The sequence below is a fragment of the Morchella importuna genome (assembly GCF_003444635.1).
Source record: "Morchella importuna strain M04M26 chromosome Unknown Morimp01GS021, whole genome shotgun sequence".
Taxonomy (NCBI): Eukaryota; Fungi; Ascomycota; class Pezizomycetes; order Pezizales; family Morchellaceae; genus Morchella; species Morchella importuna.
In genome coordinates, this window is record NW_025763418.1 from 89,450 (window position 1) to 114,556 (window position 25,107).

Genomic DNA, 25,107 nt, shown 5'->3' on the forward strand with positions numbered 1-25,107 from the left:
TACAATACTGGGGGCCCTATTTATACAAGAATAGCGTGCTTAGAACAGTCTATATATGACTACATATTGACATATATGCTGACACTCATATAAATATTTATAGGACTTAGCTCCTAGGCTCGGAACACAATTCCAGCAGTACATACATGTGTTTGGTGCGAGTGACAATCTATGACTGCTATCGGGGGGTAAGGGCGATCGTTCACGACATGGTCAGCTGTGGAAAGGTTAATGGCCGTGCGGTGAAGGGAGAACGGGCGGATGGTAGAGCGGGTGGGTGGTGGTAAGGACGAGCATACATACTGTAGTCTCGTACCGGGACGACTGTATAATGTCGTACGTAGGAGGGGTGCTATAGAAGGTCGAGGTGCGGGATTTCGATGGTAGTGAGGTTGTGCCTTTATATCGGAGTGCGAAGCGGAGGGGACCTATCGAGTGATATTTCATGGTTACTAGTACTGGGAGGCAGGTAACCTCATTATTGAAGCTCAGGTTGAGCAGCCGGAGCTCAGTCTGCTGCAGAGCTGCTTTAGTAGTATAGTGGGGGGGTCGGGATTGTGGAGTTGTCATAGTTGATGTCGTGGGTTGAGGGCGATGTCGTGGTTGAGCAGCTAGTGTGGTCCACGAGCCTGCTCGTGATATTAGTGCTTGGGCTCGGCTTGTTCATAAATGGCTCGAGGGCTTGAGCCCAGCTCGAGCCAATGGATAAAAATTGACGATGAATTGACTGATACTCTAGAAGTACATATATAGTTCTTTCGTACCACAAGGCCTGCTTGAATCGAAGATCCAAGCGTCTGTCGAGTGACAATCCGTGATCGTTGAGTGGATCCATTGTCGCTGAAGGTTGAAGTGAGGTGAATTGCGTTCTTATATAGATAAATCCTCTAAAATACCGGAACGCTCCCGAATATATAGGTGAATATGAGTACTGTGTAACGTCCCGCTCTGTCCTAGTACCATCCAATTGCTGCTGGAACCCTTGAACAAGGCTGGCGAGTGATACTCCATGATCAAGCTCTCTCTCCTTTAACCGATTCTAAGAGAGTGGGGGGGGGGGGGTGTGTGTGGATGTGAGTGTGAGTGTCGATCGATGTGGGGGGACGTCGAAATGCCCCAGATAGACAAACCATCCCCTCCCCCCCCCCCCCCTCAAATGACGGCACCAGCAGCATTTTAACCGGACAGCCCCGTGGGGGTCAGCTCTCAGTCTCGGGGAATACCCATAATTTTTCCGAGACACCAGTGATAATCCGTAATTATTAATCCGGCTTTGTTCTCGCATATAGCCGCGATCTCTCCCGGGAACCTGGTCCACTGTCGGGGAGATGTTACAAAACTTCCTTTGCCTGTCGGGGCCTCGATCGCAGCAGTGGTACGATGTGCTAGTGCAGCCAGTGAATGAGTGACAATTAAGGGCAGAGGATCTCTTCGGCAATTCTCTCCTCTATCTCCGCACTGCGCGTGTCGAACCCGCCCACCCCCCCCCCCCCCCCACACACACGAAAACCGTTGAATACATACATCATATATGTACGTGTAAAAAAATGTATATATAAAAGACCCCTCCCGTGCACCAAGTGAATCTCTCTCTCCGTCGTCTCACCAACTCAACTCAACCCAACACCAACCCCAACTCATCTCATAATCCACATGCGCCACATATTGCCCGCCCGCGCCGCCCCAGCCCCCCCGCCCCGGCCATCATCACCCTTCACATTCACCTACACAATTTCCCCCACCTCACCGCTACCTCCCGCCATACCCACGCCCGTAGCCAACCGCCGCCCCTACGACCAGCTCGTCGACCCCCGCACCGACCCAAACTCTGGCATCCCGCCCATCGACTGGGAACACTTCCCGAGTTCTCCGTCTCCGTCTCCGTCTCTGTCTCTGTCTCGCTCCCCATCACCGCCACCACCGCCACGGAAACGCCGCCGCAGCCGCCACACAGACACAAGCCCCAGCCGCACTCCCATCCGCCGCCATCGGCAGCCTGCCCGCGACCAGCGTCTAGGCCCGCATCTCCTCGGCGTAGACACATCCTCCTCATCTGTCCTGCAGCTCATAACTTTTGCTGGCTCCATGACCAGAAAACCCACTGTTCGCCCAGACATCATGCCGCAGCCGACGTCCCCACAACTGCCCGCACGCGGCATCACGTGCCCGCGCGCCACACAGGCAAAATCGGCCGCGTGGGGTTGGGGGTGGGTGTCAATGCGGACCCCCGCTGCGGCAGCTGTGCTCAGCCCGACAGCGCGGCCGGTGCTGCAGCTGAGGTGAACGGTTGCCGTGGTAGTCTTTTTATTCGTGTGTACTCCTGGTGTGGGGCGGAGTGTAGGACGCTAATATAATTCTGGGGGTGTTATCCGTTTTATTAGTTGGCATGCGATTTCGGTTTGTACTTGGGGTTTTTTTTGGTCTTTGCAAGTGTATTTATATTTAGAAGGTTAATTTCTCCGGGGTCTTGTTTTGCTGTTAGACCTTGGAGGTATAGGAATGGATTTCACTGTCGGTCAAATGCACCTATCGATAGGCGCTTCTCTATCAAAGTCTAAACATCGTTGTATGGCCCTATATATCGGGTGATGGTGTAAAAGCATATGTTCACAAAATACTAAATGTAAATAGAGGGAAATCTGAGACTCTAGCGCTAATTGGAGACCCACAACTGTTAAATAATAAATAGTTCTGTAGTAGCTGAGACCCCTGCAGAGCAATCATCCTGCGGAAAAAATCCTTTTCGGAGTCGGAGAATCTACTGGACCAAGCGTGATTGCATCGTACGCCGTCCGAGAGAAACGGACAGGAAGAGAGCGCAGAAGAGGAGAAAAGGGAACTAGGGTATGGGTGGGGGACGCTGAAAGACGATGGAAGCGAGGAATAGAACAAAAAGGGCTCTAGTGTTTTCATTCCCTATGTCAGAAATACGTGAGAGGAGGCGGAAGAGAAGGGGCAGTTCAGGGGTATTGCCATAACTGTAAAGTTGCATGCAATTAATGAATTAAACAAAAAAAAAAAAAAAATCGTACGCCGTCTGTAGATCGCCCTATAGACCGAGTGATACCCTGTGACCTAACATTGGCCGTTTTTTTTTTTTTTTTGTTTAATTCAAACATTGGCCGTTAGTGTGGCAGCTATAGACTATTACAGATGTAATCGCTCCGGCGTACACACAGAGTGTTCTGTCCCATTCGCATATGCTACCCATTCACCGGACGTCCATCAATTGGGTATCCCATCTGATGGACACTTCGGATATTCCGGATGTCCGCTGGATGGGCATCCCATTCATCGGACTTTTGTGTAATTGTGGAACCGATACCACCGGACCCAATGAAATAATGCTCCCATGGTGGAAAGGCCTAGTTAGCGTACATGGCGGAACAAAGTGTCGACATGCAATTAATGAATTAAACAAAAACAAAAAGAACAAAGGGTCGAGCTAGAACAAGTCTAGGCCTAACAGTAGCTACTTAGCATTGAAAAAAGGTGATTGGTATCGGAAGGAAGAAAAGAGATTGAGAAGGCCACTTGTGAAAGGCTCCATAATTAATTTGACCATTACCGTGACTTTCTTTAAGGAACAAAATGAGGCTAAAGTACCATCGATATATCAGGGCTTAAATAGAATTAATCAAGACCTCTACTTCAATCCTCTCTTCATATCATCTCATAGAGTAAAAAGACTAGTACATAAGCATATACATATAGCGCTCCTAAAAACTTTACACATAGACAATCGTTAACTGCTGTCACCGTTCTTATTTTCTGACGTGCGCACGTTATAGTAAAACATCCCGTTGAATCGGTACCGCCGGCGAATTGGGCAGAACAGACTTCCCCCTACTTGTATTTGCTATCATATCGAGTGCTCAGACAATACGATTAGAAGACTTTGCAAGATTATTATCGGGACTCAACTCTAGTCACAGTACACACCCATTCTAACTGCTCCGGCGGTCCTGTTTGATGATGTCACCGCATAGCCACCACTTCAGATAGCCCATGTGTCATTATGACTGTAGTGTACAACAATAGCAACGAAGAAAACCATTTCCATACACTTATGATCCACAGTGATGTTAGACCTAGACAATACGACAGTTCGGTAGGCTAGCCCAGTGATGGATCGATACATGCATACCCTCAAAGTTGGTTACCAGGAACATGGGCTCGATCTCTCGCCCCTCAACTATTCATCAGTCGCACCATTCTGCTGAAGAATCTTGATAGGTGTCTCTTGGCCCAATTTACGAGCAGCGGCCAGGGCACTGCCATGCATCCCGCCCCTGCGATTTACATCTGCACCCTTATCAATGAGCATTTTGAGTATATCTTTGTGATGTGGTCGATCAGGTAACCTGAGAATGCTTGGAATATTTTCGTACTCGACAGACACAGAGGCTTGCACAGCGTTCCCATAGCGTCCTCCCTCCAAATTAGCATCCGCCCCTGCTACGAATAGGGCTTGTACAATGTCCTTATGTCCAGCGTAAGAAGCCGCTTGAAGGGCCGTGCAGTATGTACCTGCTTGAGCATTGACATCTGCACCACCAGTCAAAAGCCGGCCTAGACTGCCGATGCGTCCGTGATATGCTGCGGCCTGGAGCGCGGTACCATACGTTCCACCTTGCAGGTTCACATCGGCGCCTCTGTCCAAGAGAAAATTGATCATCCACGGCACTCCCCCACATGCTGCACTCTGAAGTGGGGTACCACGTTTCCCACATTGAAAGTTGACGTCAGCGCCGTTATCCAGAAGGATCGCACAGGTCCCTTCGTATCCAAACTCAAGTTATCCGTCAAATGCTGACCCCGCCCCGAATAAGCAAAAAAACCAATACCGGTAAAGAGTTAGTGGGCCTAGTCCGTTAGTGGATGGTAAACAGATCACTGTCTAAGATAGCAAAGTGAACTACTCTATGTATTGATTGCATTATTCGCTTCGCAGGACCTAATGCCGTCTACTCTTTGTTCCATCATGCGCTGTTACCACTTTGGTACGTCGGGTTATAGTAATTGGATATTAGTTTTAGATGTTATATAGGCTATCTGTCATGGTTGGAGACATGGTGCGTGAGGTAGGAGTCAGCTCGGGCATCTGGTGCAAGGTCGCGGCGGTTATGGTTGTCTTTCTCGAATCAGGACCTTATTGTGATTGAGCAGGTCATGGCTTATTAGAGGTGCTAGGCGGTAGGGTAATATATTTCTTGGTACATAGTGGTCTTAAAGTATCTCGTCGAGTGTTATTCTGTGATTGTGATATGTTTTCTGGCCCTGTTTATAGTGGGATATCATGTGTCAGGACTAGTTATAACTTCTCCCCAACAGAACCAGCACCATGCACCACCACGCACCGCTCCCCCCGCCGCCGCCACTCAGAAATGAGCTTCCACTAAACCCCCACTTCCAATACCCAACGTATATATATGTGAGATTATCATCTTGCCTTCGCGAAGACGACGACGACGGCTAACCCCAGCTATCGCCTCCGCGCGCTTACACATCACGCCGACGACCCACAACCGCGCTATGACGGTCCCTGCAAGCGGGTATCATATGGCCGTCCCCGCACCCACCGCTAGCTCAGAAAGCGCGCGGTAAAAGTGGTCACTCCACAGATTCCAGTTCCCCGTGTCGGCCGCACAAGTGTACATTATACGCAATATCCTGGGCCTCTTATTTGGCTTTCTTGAAAATAATTATTTAAATACCTGTACAAACTATTTAATCGCCCCCCATAAAGATGGCCGTCAACTCCGTTTTCCTTATACCGACAATGGTTCAAAAAGGTGTAGTGATTATCATTTCCTCTCGCCAAGAGCAACCTGCAGGGATTTAAAGCTAGGGTTCCCCTTCCCACCTCGATCCGGAGTTCCTAATAGAAACGAAGTAGTATATCATGATCATAATAACACTATTTGATACTCCATATAGGTATGTGCACGGGTAATGTGTAGAAAACATCACAATGCGTGCCATCTTGGACCCCGTCGATACATAGACCACAATTGTTCGATTAGGTACTAAGTAAGCAATGTTCTACATCTGAATGCGGATGCTGCATGCCCGAGCCACTCGCCTACGCGGCTACGCCCAACTCAAACCAGATCGCAGCATCTACCGATAGAACAACAAGCATCAATGGGCTGGGAATCGGGGGATAACTTCAAGTCTATCGCCTGCAAAAACGATTTTCAGGCTTTAATTCGAGGATTTTCCGCTCCATGCAGGCCTCGGTGCAACACAACGTACCTGGCAATACTCTACTACTTCATTAGTTGCCACTCATGCACGCCAAGGCTCTGATTCTAATCTACTGTCATTTCTTGGACAAATAGCAAATCTAGTTTGATCACGAATGACGGCTTTTCGGGCTGATCGCCAGCCAAGGCAAAGGGCCAGTCACCGTCGGTGCGCACTTGCTTGCTTTTGTTGGCTTTCATAGCCTACTCGGTATCCAACCGACTACCATTCTTGGCGATCGAGTGAGACTTCATGAACCTTGGCAACAACCAATCAAATCAATCACCGGAGTCCAGGCCTCTTTTTAATTTGTCCGGACAAGCCCTTCAGTTAGGGCCCGTTCGGACAACCCAATAATCTAGATTATTGGCGATAATCTGACGGATTATCGACTTTTGGATTATCACAATAATCTATGCTGTTCGTGCAATTGAATAATCCAACATTCGGAACTCCTGATTATCCCAATAATCCGCCAAGAAAACAATCACCTTCGGAGGTAATTATTCCCACACAACACAGATATCCTGAGAGCTAACGTTATCCGGACATGTAGATTATCCACTTATTATGAGTATTATGATTATCACTTCCGCTACCTGATAATCCAGTCTGTCCAATAACCCGAAGAAATAATCTAAGGTTGTCCGAACGGGCCCTAAGGTTGTCCGAACGGGCCCTTAGATTCTCCGCCCCCACTCTCTTGGCGACTGTATCCGAATCATAGGGTTTATCGGGTCTTGGTATGACCTGTGCAAAGCTTGTGGTATGCTACACTCACTCACGGGGTGAAGGCGGATCCTGTCTGATGGCGGTCAGGGATTTGAGGTCAATAAAAGAGTTAGGTTATGGAAGCCAAGGGCAAATTACTGCAAACAGAACCATCAGACAGGATCCGCCGTCAGTAGGTGAGCGACTGTAGCTCTTCCATGTACATTGTGCACGTGGCTCGGGCACCAGTTGCGGGGGACAAGCTCCATTAAATCTCCACGTGGGGATCCTCATGGGCAGTCGGCGGGAGATTTGTTTTTTTGTTTTCGCCAGCACTGCACGGGTCCACCCGTAAAAAAAAAGATCATTGGGTGTGTTGGAGTCTTGTCTCAAAACCGAGACCCGGACTGACGAGGCTCACAGTGGTCATGCAAGCAATGGAACCCTTACTAATGGTCCGACAGAATTTGTCCTGCCGAATTATGTACCAACAAATATATCACGACGGGCCCGCTTCTACTCGGGGCAGGTAAGAAGAACCTGAAAATGACTTTTGATGGTAACAACCTCTGATTCGCGGCTGGCGAAAAGCTACACCAAATTGGGCACCCACTTACAGCTTGCATTTTCAGGTTCTTATTGCCTGCCCCGAGTACTCCATTGAAGATCAGGGCCTGCATTTTCGGAAACCTGTTACCTGCTGCGCCTACCTACATGTACTCTATGTATCACCGCCGAGAGAAAGATTCATGTATGCCAAGAAAGCACTTGGAGGACCAGGCCAATTACATCTGCCCTAGGGGCACACTTCAAAATGAGTAAAGACGGGCCGCATAGGGTCGGAGGGGCTGTTTGAGCGAACCGATACCTCATAGCAAACGCCTATATATATAGGCCCACCCTCGCCTGCCTTTGTGCTAGGGTTGCGTCGGGTGTCACCAATCTCGAAGTGAGCATTCTTTCGCGGTGTGTTATTATTCCCCGGCAGGTTGCAGACTCTGAAGACCCAAGCGCAAGAACTCAAGCAAGGTGGCCGAAAGTCAGCGGATAAGGGGACAATATTATAATTACGGCATCACTCCCTTTGCAAGTTTCGGTAGGTGCCTTCACTAGAGATACAGACTTGTCTGCTGATAGTACAGCCGCATATATAGAAATCCAGTCGGGCCGGATACAAAGATTACTATCCGAACCACCCCGACCCTAGACACCGACGCCATATTACAACTATCGTAATCGAACTTGTGCAGTGATTATTATAACCACGGGGCCACCCTCAATGAGCAACGCGGCCATCCTCGCCTCGTTCGCCTGGCAGGCCGCATATTCCCTGGCGGCTCCCACTCCAAACACCACCGTCACCCCCGTCGCCGGCCTGGGATGGAGGAAGGAGCCCAAGGGGCGGGGTACCTTTAGCATCATCCTTACCTCGGTCTTGACTCTTGGTCTCTGCGTGTGGACAGCCATCCATCCAAACGTCAGGCCGGGGGCCTCGGCGTGGCAGAGGGTGAAACATAGGCTTCTGTTCGTCGTCATCGGGATGTTGGCACCAGAAGTCGTGCTCGCAGTCGCGTTCTACCAGTGGCGGGAGGCGCAAAAGTTTCACCGGGAGTGGTGCAAACTTTATGGCATAGAGCCCGGCAGCAAGGGAGACACTCTTCGTATGAAGGGTGCGTTCTTTGTGACCATGGGCGGGGTCTCGGTCACACCGGTGTCCATTGGGGCACCGGGAGGGGTCAAAACTATTCTCAGTGCAGATGCTTACCTCACGCTAGCCCGGACCAAGACCGGATGGCAATACGATGCGGAAGAAAAGAACGAGTCGCAGGGGGCTGCGGTGGTCGAGGCAGCCAAGACGACGGGAGCTGTACTAGAACTGGTTGAACTAGACCGATCCAAGCCGGTTCATCAGGGAGAGGGAGAGGGAGAGGAGCCCATAGCAGCTGCCCGGCCGGCACACAAGGCGAGGATCTTGAACAAGCAGAGAGGGAGAAGGGGGAGGAGGTGGTGAGTGCCGAGGAAAGGGAGGTGATAGTGGAGGGGGATGGCGAGGAGATGATTATACGTAAGAGCTTTGTGCACTGGAGCGATGTCGAGGACAAGGGCAAAGCGGAGATGCTGGGGAAGACGCTGGTGTGCCTTCAGGCACTGTGGATGCTTGTGCAGTGCGCTGTGCGCAAGGCTAGCGGCCTACCCGTCACGCTGCTGGAGATTCACGTCGCGATGCATGTCGTCTGCGCCATCGGAATGTACGCCTTCTGGTTCAACAAGCCGCAGGACGTGGGCCAGCCGATTGCACTCAGCATCAACAGTAACCCGGCGCAGTTGTGCATCGAGGTTGTGCACCAGAACCGAGACGGCAACCTGAAAGTGAGGATGGATGGGGACAGAAGAGGCGAGGAGGGTTTATATGGTAAGGGCATCGAACGAACCCCGACCCGCACCCGCACCCGCACCCTTCCCCCGAGAGCCATGGCTTGCGGTCTATATCTAACGTACCTTTTTCTGCCTGCCTGCCTGCAACTGACTGTGCCTGAGTACCGCAGGAGGTTTGAAAGCTAAGGATTTCACACCTATCCAGCCTTTACCCACGACAGAGAGCGCCATATTCTTAGGTTACAACCGGAAACAGAAGCCACATGCGGCCCCCCATCCTGGTGGCCCTGCGTGCTTGGCGGTCCCGCACCGTCATGTGCTCGATCTCGGACCCGTCCGCATCTACAACAGTTGGGGTCAAAATTACCCAATGTCCAGTGATGAACTCGCGTTCTTCAGACATGCTGCCGATGCTTACAAAGCTGGCAGGAGACCTAAGTTGCCTCCGGTTGATTTGGTGCGACACGCCTCCGCTGGCGACGCGTTCGACGTCATAGAGAATGTAGGCATCTCAAATATGTCTCCTGCCATCTTCATCCTCCTCCTGTACGGCGCCTGCCATGCAGCTGCTTGGAATACCCATTTTCCATCGCCCGTGGAATGCCTGCTTTGGCGAATCTCCTCCGTAGTGATCGCTGTCATCCCCGCGTACGCTTTGTTTCTCCGGGCACTGTACAACAGGCAACAGGCGCTGTACATGAGCAGCCACGGCAGTACTCTTTATCTAGTGTTCACACTCTGTATACACGATCTTGTCCACGCGATGCGGCGGATTGATGTACCTTATACGCACGCAGACCTGGAGGATATATTGCAGATACTTGTTATTCTCATGTTTATTCTGCCTGTCTTCTGTGGGCGGTCATATCTATTTGTGGAGTCTTTCCTGAGCCTTAGAAGCCTTCCCTTTGGTTCTTATGACAGCACACCATGGGAGGACTACTTTCCCCACTTTTAGCGGGCGTTTCCGCGCCTGGGATATCGAAGAACCCCCCGGAGCGGGCGAGGAGTTTGTTGTTTCGTTGGCTGCTCTCGAGGTTTTATCAGATCTCTCCTCGTCAGCTCCATGTGCTTCGTTTTGATGCTTTTTCCTTTTTCCCGGATGAAATTGGTTCCTGATCTCAATGTAATGGTGACGCGCCCTGCAAGGCGTTGTTATCTGATGGGCCTATTGATCACTTTCTCAAACTCTACTTTGCTATTTCTGATATATATTATCCTGTCAGTGAGGTGGTTGTCTGTTCCCCACAATCACCACCTAACACCCCTTCAGTCTCGTAGCCTCCCTAATAATTGATTCAAGCCCAGAGCACACCAGATTCCCATTGAAGACTACGCTAAATGATTCCCGGGAGCCTAGGAGGCGGTCTCTGTACACCCGCGTGAGAAGAAACAACGCCTGGACCCGAACCAAGAAAAAGATGAAAAGAAAAAATGACAAGTATTTTAAGAACAAAATGAAAAGAACGTAGATACTACGGCCTCTGAAGAGTATTGACCACTTTGTATATACAATGGCTCCCCTTGTTCCTTACTACTGCCGCCGTTCTATTTTGTATACTATCAATGGTCCTCGTTGTTTCGTCACTTGTCTCACGCATATTAATTGGATTATCTAGCAGAATATAAGTCTCTAATACTTTACTGGATCACGATCACTTGTGATACCTGTCTCTAATACTTTACTGGATCACGATCACTTGTGATAGATAGCTACCCCTCCGCAGAGTCCTAGACTTCAAGTTTGCGGTTCAACGAGGTCACGCTGGCGTTTAGTCAGCCTTGCGCTAATACATTCTGGATATGCGAGTATTATTTGATTACTAAGTACGTAATATTCCGGATCCGAATGCGGGCGCTGCATATATATATGTTGGATGCCTGGATTCAGTCCCTACGCCCAACTCAACCCAGATCGCAACATCTACCGATAGAACAACAAGCATCGATGGGCAAAGGGAAGAAAAACAAAAACCATCCCCGCCGGGACGCCAATCTCGCAGCTAAGGCACCCATCACGGATACCACGGATGCCAGTGGTGGCACTGCCGCGCCAGTCAGTGGTGAGAGCAGCACTAGTAGCACCCCCACCACCAAAGCCACCGGCAAACCGAAGAATAAAACAGCAGCCTCAAAGGTCCCCAATTGCCATTTCGTGCCACGGTGGATATTAAAGAACTTTGCTTTGCAGGGGGGGTGAGAAACTATCCCTTATTTTGAAGGAGAGTCCCTTTGGTGTCCCTAAATTAAGGCTTACAACCACACCACACCGACCACCATATAGATCTCGCCGTTCTAACGACCCAGAAATTCACTGCTTCGATTTGGATAAAAAAAACCTTACCCGTCCTTTCGTCAGCCATGAAGTTCGGTGTATGGGAGAAAATGACTTAAGTGTGGTTTGAACACGTGACTTTGAAGGAGGATGTGTTTTGTAGTGCGAAGAAGATACTATTGCGCCGCTAAAGTTCCAGCGACAATGTGGGTGTTTGAGCGCTCTATATATACAGATATTCTAATACCACGTGATCCCCTGATTACATAATCCCTGACACTTAAGCCTTGTCTGAATCCCTGTTCCTTCTATGAGTCATCCCTTATACATGAGTAATTTCATACATAACCGATGTCGCAATGCCCTATTTCTACAAGCCAGGCCTACGCGAAAGAAGGTTTGTTTAAGGACCCCGATAGCGCACCGGGTAGTGCCACCTACAAGCTCGAGACGGAACTCAGTCAACTCGAGGGCAAGGCGAGCAGATCCTTCCAGGAAATAAGGGATGCACTCAACAATCGCGGTAAAAACTCGAGCGCAGGCGCGATCCCGCCACCACTGTGCATAAAGCAGAAGAGAAAGTATTTGCAGAACTTACGCAAGTTCATGTTTGTCATGTACTATCACCAGCTCTCTGTAGGGGAAACGTACTACAATGAAACGCATCCCGACAACGCCAACTTGCAGGAATGGATTAAAGATTATTGTGAAAAATACGGGCTTTCGACCTCCCCCGAGGACATGCACATATGGCTCCATGTCCTCCAACACTACCTCCGGAAGGGGCATGATGACCTTATGGAGGAAGGTAGAAAGGCTGAAGCCAAGACAATGGAAACTATATTCGACAAACTTGGACCGGGCTCCTTTTCCAAGAACCTGATTCGCGACTTCCAGGCTACGGCTAAAGCTACTAAAGTTGACCCAAAGCTCGAAGAGTGGAAGTCACTCCCGTACTATAACAATATGCAGATGTTCCTCGTGATCTGGGAGGCCGCCCCCGGCGAGGAGTTTCTCATGTCAGACAACTCATTCGGCCTCTACGAAGGACGAACCGACGAAGCTGGACCACTCCACTGGATCTATGTCATATCTCCTAGGATCGTTCTTGTTCTTTGTCATCCAGGCCTCAGAGATACCCGCCGTCTGCCTGGTTTTATAGATCTTTTGAACCCATTCCAGTTGAGCGAGAAACACCGCAGCATGTCCATGCTGCTGAACGCTCCCCATCCAGCGGCAATCGTGAAGTACAAAAACAAACCACTCTCTTCAGAGAATACTATATTTCTTTACGGAAATGCTGGAGCCGCACCCGCCCATCCCGACGATGAATTCGAAATTCAGATATCTGTACTCTCACCAGAAGACACCCATACCATCAACGCAATCATTCTAGGCAACGTCAGGGAGAAGGGCCTAGTTACGTTTCACTCAAAAGAGGCCGCTCTCAGAACCTTGGACGAATTTGCCAAAAACCGAGCGTTTGATCATAAACTAAAGCCCAAGTTCGCACCGCTCGCAGAAGGGTTGTCGGAGGACCCCCATGTCCGACCAAACGTCCACTTCAACCTACAGCCTTTCGAGCCAGAGACCACCATCCCCCCCTTCCGACTTCCCCCCCTGTCTACCGAGCCTGGTACCTTCTGGGAAACATCTCTTATGGTTTATCATACCTTGCACAGGGGGCATAATCCCCAATGTATATCCTACCGGCTGTGGGAAAAGATGCATACTGAAATGATCAAAAAGACTGTGGACACTTATTTAGAGCTCCGACCGGCAAGGCTGGTATCCAAGCTAGACGACAATGTGGCCTACATTCTGTTCAAGTTCTGCACGATACTTATCCCAACTCTTTTTGACGGATCTCTCACCTTGGAAGTATACTTGGAACAGTTGATAATAGGCTTTCTGGACAATCTCTTGAAAAACAACCGACCCTTCTTTGATATGATTGAAGAGCGGGTCATTAGATGCCTCCGTGAGGGTCATCACCAGCCAGAGCTCGCCAGGACGGCTAGAATCAAGGAATTCCTCAGTGTAAGCTCACTCCCTGTTTCCCTTGGCCAGGAGTAGTAACCAAGATCTCTCTAGCCCGAGGATGATGAAGATGTTCCAGTCCCTGTAGGCTTGTCATTTCATGATTCCGAGGCCGCAGCGAATCGGACAGACATCCCTCCAAACCCAGACATGGCCTATATGGATTGGGCATTTGCTCGAACGGACTACATTCGAGGCACCAGGATTCCGAGCGAGCTTGATCTGCCTTCTTCGCCGAGCCCAACGAAGCCAGAGCAGGGAGAAGGGTCGTCGGATCCAGACGAAAAGCAATTTATGGACTTTTTTGCAAAGATGAAAAAAGCGGATCTCGAACAAGAAATTAGAGATTTAGTCCCATCCCACCCATGCGTTACGGCTGACGACTCCTTGGGTAGAGAGGAAGTAACTCCAGAAGCGAGCCAGGATCTACACGCGGAGGTCAGCCAGGGAATTCATCCCAATGGTGGGCGGAGCCGGGGGGTGAGCCATGAACTGAATTCGAGCTTCAGCCCGGATGTTAGTGTCAAAACCAAGGCGAAACAAACGCTAGAGCATGAAACGCTCATGAAAGGTGTTGATCCGGTTATTAGAGGTAATACAGAGGTTAGCCAGGAGGTTGAGTGGGGTGCCAGCGGCAGAGCACGGAGAGATCTAGGCGGTATAGCCCTGATGCTTGTGTTGTGGGCCGTGGTCATCGCTCTTGCTCCAGTTGTTTATTCTGCATGTATCTGCGGTGAAGTAGTGTCCCAGGTTTGGGAGATTTTATTTCTGCATTACCAGCCATTCATCGTTCCCAAGAGAGCTCAGACCCCGGAATTTGGGGGGTTTGTAAGGCAGGAGTACATTCATGGGCTGGGCTACGCTTTTACCGTAACCGTCGGCTGTATTAGTATCGTATGCGATGCCTTTTATCGTTACAGCTCCCTGACCTTTGTGGATTTTTGTACTTCACTAGCCTTGAATACACTCAACAACGTCGATGGGCAGTGCACACGTATTTTGTGTTGGTGGGTGTCTCTTGCGAATTAACGAGTGGAAGTGTTCTTTGTATGATGTATACGTTGAATCCTTTTTTGTTATTTTTTTTTCTTTTTTCTTTCTCCCTCACCTTGGTCGTGCGCTTGCAATTGGTATTCGGCATGATATGAGGGTAAATCTATTTGTTTCCACGTTTTGCTGAGCCGGTCATTTTCCATTCGACCCAAGTGCTGTATGTACGCAATATTCAATATCAGGGATATTTTATCACCTATATTTTAGGGTTCTACATATCACCCGAGGGCAATATCCTAATCCACTGCAGCCATTAAGATATCTGCCGATCTTTCACCAAAAATATCTCTTTGTGGAGATGTATGGGTCCAAATAAAGATTCCAGGGCGGCATACAACAACTCGAAGCATATATGACTCATCAGTTCAGGGATCTTCGTAGGGCGTAGGCACATGTGAGACTCAACATCAATACTTTGCTCTACACTAAAATTTATTATGCGCGACATCCAAGTCATGGCCGCTGACAGTCACGCACCTTCCCTCTATTCCTGCCCCGCCGAGATTGTCCTCGCCATTTCTCAACATCTCCCCTCCCGCCTTGACATTGTCAACCTCTCCTCCGTCTCCCCCTACTTCCGCGCCCTTCTCAGTCCTCAGGCATTCCGTCGCAAGCTCGCGCACAGCCTCTACGCCATCCAGCTTGGCCCAATCCACGAGACGCGGGACCCGCAAGAATGGGGCCTCTGGATGTGCCCTCCAACCATCAGGCCCTATGTGACCGAGCTAGTCCTGAGCCTCAACAGCTTCTACGGCACAAGGTTCTCGCGCATCCGCTACCACAATGGCTTGCCGGTTGTGCAGCTCCCCTTCCGGCTACAGGACTTCAAGCATGTGGACAACTATGAAGGGATACGCTCACTGAGCCTCATCTTCATCCGTGAGCACCAGCAGTTCAGAGGCACCGAGCGCAATCTGGTCCGTCGGGAGATGTTCGACCGCGCCATGTCTTGGATCGACAAAAGCTGCAGAGAGTCTCTCGCCCCCGACTCCCTGACCATCGACGGGATCGATCCCGTCCATGCGTGGCAATTCCGCGAGCTGGAGCCAAGTTTCAGAGAGCTGTTTTGGCGTGTCAAGTCCTTGAAGCTCGTTGTCATCGAGGTGTACCAGCCACAATCACACAACAGGGCCGCCGCCCGCCTCCGCCAGTTCTTCCAGACCTGGGTGCTCCCTGCCAGGTCTGCGGAGATTCTGCAGATCCTGTCAGAGTTCTACATGTCGCCCTATCTCGACTTTACCCCCTGGGAAGGAGTGCACTTCAAGCACCTCCGTGAGCTCTCACTGTCGAAGATCATGTTCTCGTCAAGAAAGGGCCCGGAATTTGTCGAGAGCGTCATCCTCTCCGACGCTGTTTCCGCCACGCTCGAGAAGCTGACTTTGACTCGGTGCCCCATCCTCTACATTGGCCTCTCGCGCCCTGGAAGAACTTGGGCCACGATCCTCGCGGGTTTCACGGCAAGGTTGAGAAGGTTGAAGATGTTCCGGGTGGAGAAGAAGCTTGGGTATAAGGTTCTGCTCGTCGACGGGCATATACAGGGCTTTCTCCATGTGCACGCCCGGCGGCGACCTGTGAGAAATGCGGTGTACCTGGCGGATGTGGAGGCGCTACTGCAGTTGTGGAAGAGGATTGGACAGACCCCGAGGTTTGTGGATCAAAGGAGATTGGTGCATCTGTTTGATTGATTCTCGCTGGGCTTGAGTACATATTGTGTGTCTTGTTGTAGGATAGATTGTTTGGAAGATGCTTATACATGTATATAGGAATTGAAGTGTAGAATACCATCCTGTACCGAAGTGCTTGATATATCCCACTTCAGCTAATCCAAGTATGTACTGTAGCCCTAGTATTACTGCCAAAAAGACTAGATCAGATTGCAAGTGCCTTCAATGGGCTCTGTGCGTCTAGTTAGGGTTACATGTACCCAGGGGTCCCGATAAGTGATGCAACGATCATATAATTCCTATTTTTCAACAACGAAACTAGCCAACAAAATACGAAGCGAATTTATGATACTTTAGAGGGTGAGGATCACAGTTTTGGTAAGACTTATCACGAATAGCTGCTGCTTGTTTTTTTATCGCTGTTGTTTGTCGGAAGTTGCCCTTTTGTAGGCTAAAAAACACCAAATTAATGACTTTAAAAAACGCGGATTCTATCCTCAAGACTCACTTATCATGTGTATTATCAAAGTATCTATCATAATCAGTATCAAAACGTTGAAGCCTTTGTGCCTTTCGGTGTTGCCAAGCCAAACGTTGCATCACTTATCGGGACCCCGGGTACACGCAGTTAACGTCCGCGAATTTATAAGAGACGGGAGGGGCAGTGTATGATTGAATTGAGGCATCCACGAGAGAAGAAGGAATTAACAGACTCCTTTTATAACCAACAGACAGCCAGATGACAGGTAGCAAAGACCTTAAAAACAACAGCTAGTCCCAGCAGATTGAAGAAAGTCTCATGGGCGGCGTGGTATGAGGCCTTGTGGAGTGCGCGTATGTAAACCAGCCCATTCAGTCGCATGTACCTCACCCAGCTGGTCGTGTCTGACCTCGAGTGATATTTTGTGATTAAGGCAACCTGTGCGTTTAAGGCAGCGTCCAAGATCAACCCACAGTCAGCCCGACAGTGCTCAGAGCTGGTTTCCTTCCTTATCGGCCCCGATGCATGTAAAGGCTTACATTGTCTTGGCACGGGGGCACACTGTCTCAACCCTAACCCACACAGCAGAGAGCAGTCTCCACAACAGAGAGCAGTCTCTACAACAAAGACCAGTCTCTACAACAAAGACCAGTCTCTACAAAAAAGACCAGCCGCTACAAAGACCAGTCTCTACAACATGCAAAGTGTGCTATCTCCGAGCTTGACGTGCTTCATGATGAGTGGTGCTATTTGTTACGATGCTGTTTGTTATCCCAATCGAGATCTTGGCACGCGGTTGTTATTAAGGCATCCATCCATCCCACTGCCTTGATAATGCGGGGCGAGTGAGCAATGCATGATGATGATGAGCAGCAGTCCTCGGCCACTCACTCGCTCGCTCAGCTTGTTTTTAAATTCTGATCCTCTCCTCAGGTTGGAGGCCTTATCGTTCAATGTTTATGTAGTCTCGTTCTGCCTCCTCCTCTTTGCTTTCCCCACCTGTCTCTTGGCCAGCCACCCGCACCCGCACCCCACACACCGCTGAGAGCCTTCCCTTCCCGCCATGTCCTCCTCCGCAACAACATCCTACGCCGACCACACGGCCGACCTCTACTGCACAATCTACGGCAACGAGCTCGAACGCCAGAGCGACGTCTACACGCAGAACAACATGGAGCTATTCGAGAAGGTCTGGGTCGCCGGCCGGGGCACCGCCGAAAACGAGGGAAACGGCGGAACAACACACACCAAAACCGCATCCGAGAAGCAGAAGCAGGGGGGTGGGAAGGGGGATGAGGGGGAAGACGCAGAGGAGCAGGAAGCAGCAGCAGCAGCCAAGGACGACCCGGCGGCCAACATCCCCAGCGACTGGCCAGAGATCCCAGACCAGGGCCCGTCGTCGATGCTGTGGACCTGCAGCATCTGCGATAAGCGGATGGGCATCTTCTCCCGCACCGAGCACCTCGCCAGCGAGCACCCGCCCAAAGAGAAAGAGAAGCGGGCACGGAGGGTGAAGAAGAAGAAGGCCGACTCCGATGCAAACACGCCAATGTGGCATTGCGAGCTGTGCGATGAGGAGGTCAACATCTTCTACACCGCCGAGCACACCCAGGGGAAGAAGCACGTCCTGAAGCTCAAGCAGAGCGGGGACTACCAGTACGCCCCGCCTTCCGAGGAGTTTATCGAGCACAGGGCGGTGTACAAGCCGCAGGAGGGGGAAGCGGTTCTGGCGGGAGATGACGTGGAGACAGAGGAGTATCCGGCAGGGGGCGAGGTGTACGAGGAGGAGGAGAGTGCGGTTTACAAGCCAGAGAAGGGGGAAGAGGGTCACGATGATTGGGAGCCCGATGGAAACGCTGGTGGTGGCGGAGAGAAGCTGGAAGAGAGTGCAGCCTACAAGCCGGGAGAAGAGGAAAAGGAAGAGGAAGAGGAAGAGGAAGAGGAAGAGGAAGAGGAAAAGGAAGAGGAAGAGGAAGAGGAAGAGGAAGAGGAAGAGGAAGAGGAAGTGGAAGAGGAAGTGGAAGAAGACGAAGATTGGGAAGTGGAAGACAGAAAAGTCTACCGGCCTCTATCTGACGAACCTCAACGTTCAAGGTTCTATGGGCGAGAGAAACTGCTCAGGGCCCCACTTCCTCCTCCTCCTCCCCCAGCCGTGTCGTACCCAGCTCGAACACCAGCGGCCATGGGCTATCCCGGGCAGCTACCGGCGGGCAGCACAAGATATCCAGCGCAGCAACCAGCGGTGCATCCTCTGTTTCGACAAGCCACACAGCACCCAGTCCCGCAGCAGCAGCAGCAACAACAACCACCGTCCCAGTCCCGCTACAATCAGCACCTCTCGCAGATGCCCGGCAGCAGCCACCAAGCGCAGGACCCGCTCAGCTCCCAGACCGCCGTCCACATCCAGGTGCCGACATTCTACTGCGACCTCTGCGACACCGACTACCCCATCAGCGAGCAGAGCCAGCACTCGGAGGCCACCTTCGAGTGCATAATCTGCGACGAGGAATACCACGCCAATGAACATGCCGCCCACCTGGCTAGCAAGGACCACATGGAAAACGCAAGAGCACAGGGCTATACGCCCATGTCTGCAATGCCGATGGTCCACCCTCTTCCTCCTCCTCCTATTCTTCCTCCTTCTCCTACCCCTGCTGCTGCCGCCCCCGCTCCTCCGAAGCCCTTGCGCTTCCACTGCGAGCTCTGCGACAAGACGATGGGCGCAGACTCCCGGGCAAGCCATCTCGCCGGCAGCAAGCACAAGGCCAAACAGCAAGAATTCGCCGCCGCCCACGCCGCCAGGAAGGCCCAGCGCCGATCCTCTGCCCCCCGATCGCCGCGCCCCAGCCAAAGTCCGAACCCCCCCGCGGCGGCTTCCTAGGTGTCTTTGGTGCCGCGCAGAACTACTACTGTGCCCTGTGCCAGACGTCGGTGAACCTGGCCATCCGAGACGCCCATCTCGCGAGCCCCACGCATAAAGAGCGCGAGGCCGCAAAGGCGAGGGAACAGTTTGTTCCGTCGGCGGAGTCTGCCGCCTCGGGGCGTGTGACCGATACGATATACTGCGAGACGTGCAAGAGAACCATCAGTGTAAATGCCTGGCCGTACCACCAGGCTGGCCGCTCACATCAGGAGAAGGAGGCAAAATTAGCGGTAGGAACCCACCGGAAGTCTGCTAGCACCTCGAACGTAGCCAGGTCGACAAGCAGCCAGGACTCCGGCCCCGCCTTACGGAGCTGGGACCCGACTCCAGGCGCTGGACGTCCCGGTGCTCCTCAGACCATGCAGTACAGGGTAGAGCAGTTCCATTGCAAGCCATGCGGGATCAGCATGCACTTCAACAACAAGGAGACCCATATCAAAGGAATCAAGCACAACGAAGCCGTCGCCAACATTTCCCAAGGCGGGTCTACCCCCCAGAACTCCGGCGCGAGCGGCAGCGGCACTATCGCTCCTCTGACTGTGCCCCCGCCGCCAGCGCCAGCGCCGCTACAGACTCATTACCACTGCACGTTCTGCAACATGACTATGACCCTGCCCGACTACCAGAACCACAAGTACGGCAAGAAGCACAGAAACAACGAGGCCGCGGCAAAGCAGAGCGGCATTGCCGTTCCTGTTGCGCCGGCACCTCCCAAGTCAAGAGCCGCGAGCCAGTCATCCCCAAGAAAGATAGCCACCGAGATGCTAGTGACGAAGGTCGGCGGCGATTTGGTAGTGGATGTGCTAAAGATGGACAAGAATATCAGGACGGGGTGGTGTGGGATCTGCCAGGAGGAGGTTTTGCGGACTACGGAGTCGCATAGGAGTGAGGCATGGAAATGCGACCTGTGTGGTATCACAACCCACGCGGCGTGGAAGGATCTGCACATGAACACCCACGACCAGCGGAGATCGGTGATCCACAAAGGTGGAAATGCCTACAGGTTGCTTTAGAGATATGGAAGGAATATAAAGCCAAGAAGGGGAATGGGGAAAAAGTGGTGGGGGGGATGGGGGAAATGCGAGGAAAATAAGGTGGGGGCGGGAGGGCCGTGTCTGTGTTTCATTTCATACCTGTGTTTTTCTTCTTTTCTGTTCGTATAGCTGGAGGTTTCTTCGAGACGGGATACGGGGGATAACGATTCAAAATTCACGAATAATAGTTTCATGCACGTGTATTGGTTGGATAGCGCAATTTACAACAGTCTCGAGTGTAGCAAATCCGAAGATTGCTTTCTCTTATAATAATCCTAGTGCTAGTGAACTGAGTGTCGGTTTCGAGCCCTTGAGCTTCAGACTCGCCCAAAATTGGTAGCAAGAATCTCGAAACGAACGGGAACTGCAGCTATAAAAACAAGTGTATATCAGATCCAGTGCCAAGCGCAGACTCATGGGTTAGGGTTACATACCGAGTGATATCCTATGCATAAGAAGTCAATATCTCCGACTTCTATATTCCGCTCCACACACATAATATTCCGACTCGAAAATATCAAATTCGCAACCGAATGTAAGCGCTCGACACGCCATGCTATTGCCCAAAGTCAGAAGAAAAGTAGATTACACCAAAACACCCACCATCTCTTCTAAGGCTCTTCCACCAACAGAACCTATACGGCCGTTGCAACTATACACTCGGCCCCTAGAAATTAATACTCAGTCACATGATAATGATGTTGAGATAAGGTTATCACTATATCACTAGGGCGGTGATCTTACAACACCAGATCCTGTTGTTTCCTGCCGGGTATCCGAGACATAATTCAGGTTATCCGTCTGCATGTTACACATACTTCTATGTACGGTCGATCACGCATCTTCCTTTCTGCCTTCCGTCCAGGGGTGCGGGTAGTATGTAGAAGTACATGTAGGTAGATAGATAAGAGATGATGGAAAGGGCAATCTATACCTGCGTGGTCATTGACCCAGAAGTTCCGGTGAGTGCACGGCTGGGATCTGGCCGGTCTTATACTTATCAGATGAACTGTTAGTCGAACCTATAAAGTCCCCCCGGAATCGACGCTCTTATCAGACCATGCAGATCTACAGTCTCAGTCAAAATTCTAAAACTCTAAGGGCCTTAGCAGCCGTGTATCTGCTACTATAAATCGATACCTAGACCGATTCCCCACATTACCTTTATGCATGTGTCTCGGCCAACGTCATATCAGTCTGCACTCTATTATACGCATTTAACGTTGCACGAGACTTCTCTAAATCTACCTCTCCTTATAATTTAGACTTATGGTCTCGGGTTCTAGGGCGGTCGAGTCCCTCCTTACCACTCACCCCACTCTTAGCTACCGATTGATTCTAAGACTCAAGCAAGGCCGGAATAAAACTTTGCAGACGCCCCAGATAATAATTATTTATTGGTCCAATATGAATTATGGTTGGTTTATCGCGAAGGAAAAAGACAAGAATCCTAGTATAAGAAGCCTCGTATATACATACAGGTGCATTAAGTGTTCGTAGAGGGAAACATGAGAAGGAGAAAGGCATTTATATGGGTATCAAATAAACGGTAGATATGCAACCAGGGAAAGGAGCCCAAGATAGACCAGCGAATCTTTTGGACTAATCATGCTGCTTGAGCCCTCCTGTGTACTGGTAGCTGATGCCCCGCTGCCGGTAGAAGTCCTAGTTGGTCGGATTACCTTACAATCAGACGCAGCTGTGTAATTAGTGAATAATTCCCGAATACGCGCAGACTTCCAGCCAGCCTCTGGCTCTTGCACGGTAGCACATCCATTTTCGCTACAGAAACCGAATGTGTTAGCAGCAATTCGCCTACCCGGAATGCATGGGTGGAACTTACTCTCCGCCAATTACCTCGGCGACAGGAGTTGGAACCTTGAAATCCTCTCTTGCTTCCAGATCCCAATTTGTCTCCCACTTCAAAGTATTTACGTCAAAAATGTTGATAAAGCTAGTGGGTTCGCACTCTCCGTTCTTTGGGAGCGGGTCGATCTGTGGGTTGCTTTGGTCCGCACCCCTCCCTCCTATTACTATCATTTTGTTTTTCGACAAATGGCAGGTATGATCTGCGCGTTCCATATTCTTTGCGCCGTCATCTATTTTGATCCACTGGAAAGAAGGCAAAGTGAGGACATATGTGTCTGAGAAGGCACGATTATCATCATTGGAAGCCCCACCATGAACAATGAGGTTGTAGGACGATTTGTCTGCAGCAACCGCCACTACTGCACAAAACGAAAGCCTGTTTGGTGGTGTATCTCCAGTTGTTCGTTGAGTTGACCAAGCGCCTCTTTCGACATCGTAAAGGCTCACACTGTCAAAATCTCTCTATACGGAAAAAAGAAAATCAGTCCATATCCCTTAATATTCTGACAAGGGAAACTGTTCAGCTTACCGCCTCTATCTCAGTCACACCCGCCTGATAATATCCACCGGGATTATCAATACCACCCATAGAGATAAGTATTCCTTTTTCACCAATGGGCACATGTACAAGAGCGCTCAAAGTAAAGGGAGTCATCCCCGTAGTATGGTTTGTCCAAGAGTTGTTTCCCATGTTGTATGTCACCATTGAGTCCAACATCAACGCATGCCCATCAGTCCAGGAGGCAAACTTTTTATCCGTCCCATTGCTTACATGTCCACCGGCGGCAAATCCTAGGCCCAATTCAGGGAGGTAAGCAGCGGCTGCATTCCTGGTCCCAGAAACTTCATCACCCCCCGTCGGTGCGGGTTGCTGAGTCCAGTTCGCAATTTTCTTATCAAGTTTCCAGACTTCCGAGCCGCGCGGATCAAATTGCGAATAGTTGCCCCAAAATGCCTTCAATGGATAGAAACCTCCCCACCTGTATTCTTGTGTAAGTCGGGGGAAGTGGAATACCTGGCGGCACTACTTACTTGTAGATGTTCTGATCCTTATCCGCCCAGATTACGCTCTTAGTTGTAGAGGGTACGTCTAAGTTTATCGCGATCTCGGTATATGCATCGTTTTCGTGACCAATGGTCTTGGTATCGAATTTTTGTGTGAGATTGATACCAAAGGGATTTACTGCACATGATTAGCAATGGCTTCATCATGACCACAGGCTCTTCGTCAAAAAAAAAAAAACCCCCCCGATCCCATATTCCGCTAACAATAATAGGTCGTTCGCCTGAAGGTTGGTCTGCGGGCTCGGCCAAAGACATCCAAAAGTGTTTCTAGCGGAGACAAACTTACTCAAATGCATAATTTCATTGTCTTTATCGCCGGTCCACGTTGAGACACCGAAATCAACATAAATCCAATCATCAATCATCACAGCTGACAGCCGTTAGCAGGAAATATGGGGATTTAATTGAGCCAGCGTGTACTTACTTCGATGATCCCATATGCGACAGAGATCTCCCGTCGCGTCCTGACGCCTGTTGATCAGGCCACTGGCCAGGGAAGTGGATGAGAGCATCGAAAATATCAAGCTCCCAAGCAGCGGGGCAGTCTTCATCATTGTCATCAACATTGTAAGATCAGCACCTATCAACACTCTCTGTGACAGGGGATGTGTCAACGATGAATGAGTGCAGGAGCGAAGAATGAGGGAGAGAAACGAATATAAGGATAATGCGACTATGGGAAAGAGCTCTAGCGTCGTCCTTGGCAGTGACTATCCAGGAAAACATATTTTTTTATTCAACAGTTCGTTAACTGTGTAAGCTTTCGGTTATTCAATTAAAATAGGTTTTGAGGGTAAAAGGATTCACCAAAGACCCGATGCGTGGAGGTGCCCACTCCTCTATATTTACATGTATGAAAGCAACCCACATGCAAGACATGCAATCAATCTAACAAGCCCCTGTGTAACACCACATTTGAAACCAGGCGGGAGTTGATTAATAGAATACGGTATGTACTGCACTCTAGTTACACAGGCACATCCCTGTCGGTCTCCAATAGTACTAGCACCTAACACTTCTTGGAACCTACATATCAGCAGTTTATCCACATTCGTGCAACCAGCTCTCATTCATACAAGGCTATGTACATAGGGGGAAGTAGAATCTTGGGCTGTAGATGTCCGAGTCTTCTCGAATATTTATTTAGATGGGTGTTCGAGAGTCTAATATGACGAGCATTAACCCGAGAGAAGATCGTGTAGAATACGGGTGTATGTAACTAGATATCGTGTAAGTATGCGATCACCTTCCCCACATCCCCCAAGACTCGTTCTCCATCTTAAACTTTAGGCATTGGCGCACTACTTCAAGTCCACAAAAGTTAGGCCAGTATTCAAAGCCTAAAAGTGTGGTCTGGTGGGTATCCG

General features: G+C 50.3%; 7 protein-coding genes across 7 annotated transcripts; 5 read left to right on the forward strand and 2 right to left on the reverse strand.

Moving 5' to 3' along the window:
• Nucleotides 1–1,653: 1,653 nt before the first annotated feature.
• Nucleotides 1,654–2,283, forward strand: LAJ45_06879 (uncharacterized protein; the record flags this gene model as incomplete). The annotated part of the gene is made up of 1 exon (XM_046116440.1): nucleotides 1,654–2,283. One exon carries the CDS (start codon nucleotides 1,654–1,656, stop codon nucleotides 2,281–2,283), a length of 630 nt encoding a protein of 209 aa, XP_045970209.1.
• A 1,912-nt stretch (nucleotides 2,284–4,195) lies between these two features.
• On the reverse strand, nucleotides 4,196–4,678 carry LAJ45_06880 (uncharacterized protein; the record flags this gene model as incomplete). Its single annotated transcript, XM_046116441.1, has 1 exon — nucleotides 4,196–4,678. One exon carries the CDS (start codon nucleotides 4,676–4,678, stop codon nucleotides 4,196–4,198), a length of 483 nt encoding a protein of 160 aa, XP_045970210.1.
• A 3,561-nt stretch (nucleotides 4,679–8,239) lies between these two features.
• On the forward strand, nucleotides 8,240–10,294 carry LAJ45_06881 (uncharacterized protein; the record flags this gene model as incomplete). The annotated part of the gene is made up of 3 exons (XM_046116442.1): nucleotides 8,240–8,863; nucleotides 8,929–9,373; nucleotides 9,507–10,294. 3 exons carry the CDS (start codon nucleotides 8,240–8,242, stop codon nucleotides 10,292–10,294), a joined length of 1,857 nt encoding a protein of 618 aa, XP_045970211.1.
• Nucleotides 10,295–11,284: 990 nt separating this feature from the next.
• On the forward strand, nucleotides 11,285–14,680 carry LAJ45_06882 (uncharacterized protein; the record flags this gene model as incomplete). The annotated part of the gene is made up of 4 exons (XM_046116443.1): nucleotides 11,285–11,532; nucleotides 11,621–11,702; nucleotides 11,993–13,651; nucleotides 13,706–14,680. The coding sequence occupies 4 exons, from the start codon at nucleotides 11,285–11,287 to the stop codon at nucleotides 14,678–14,680; spliced, it is 2,964 nt and encodes a 987-aa protein (XP_045970212.1).
• Nucleotides 14,681–15,141: 461 nt separating this feature from the next.
• On the forward strand, nucleotides 15,142–16,474 carry LAJ45_06883 (uncharacterized protein; the record flags this gene model as incomplete). Its single annotated transcript, XM_046116444.1, has 3 exons — nucleotides 15,142–16,353; nucleotides 16,407–16,414; nucleotides 16,468–16,474. The coding sequence occupies 3 exons, from the start codon at nucleotides 15,142–15,144 to the stop codon at nucleotides 16,472–16,474; spliced, it is 1,227 nt and encodes a 408-aa protein (XP_045970213.1).
• Nucleotides 16,475–17,912: 1,438 nt separating this feature from the next.
• Nucleotides 17,913–20,785, forward strand: LAJ45_06884 (uncharacterized protein; the record flags this gene model as incomplete). Its single annotated transcript, XM_046116445.1, has 2 exons — nucleotides 17,913–19,701; nucleotides 19,830–20,785. The coding sequence occupies 2 exons, from the start codon at nucleotides 17,913–17,915 to the stop codon at nucleotides 20,783–20,785; spliced, it is 2,745 nt and encodes a 914-aa protein (XP_045970214.1).
• A 1,559-nt stretch (nucleotides 20,786–22,344) lies between these two features.
• LAJ45_06885 (uncharacterized protein) lies at nucleotides 22,345–24,306 on the reverse strand (the record flags this gene model as incomplete). Its single annotated transcript, XM_046116446.1, has 6 exons — nucleotides 22,345–22,588; nucleotides 22,650–23,137; nucleotides 23,205–23,655; nucleotides 23,708–23,858; nucleotides 24,027–24,110; nucleotides 24,165–24,306. 6 exons carry the CDS (start codon nucleotides 24,304–24,306, stop codon nucleotides 22,345–22,347), a joined length of 1,560 nt encoding a protein of 519 aa, XP_045970215.1.
• Between the last annotated feature and the right edge of the window lie 801 nt (nucleotides 24,307–25,107).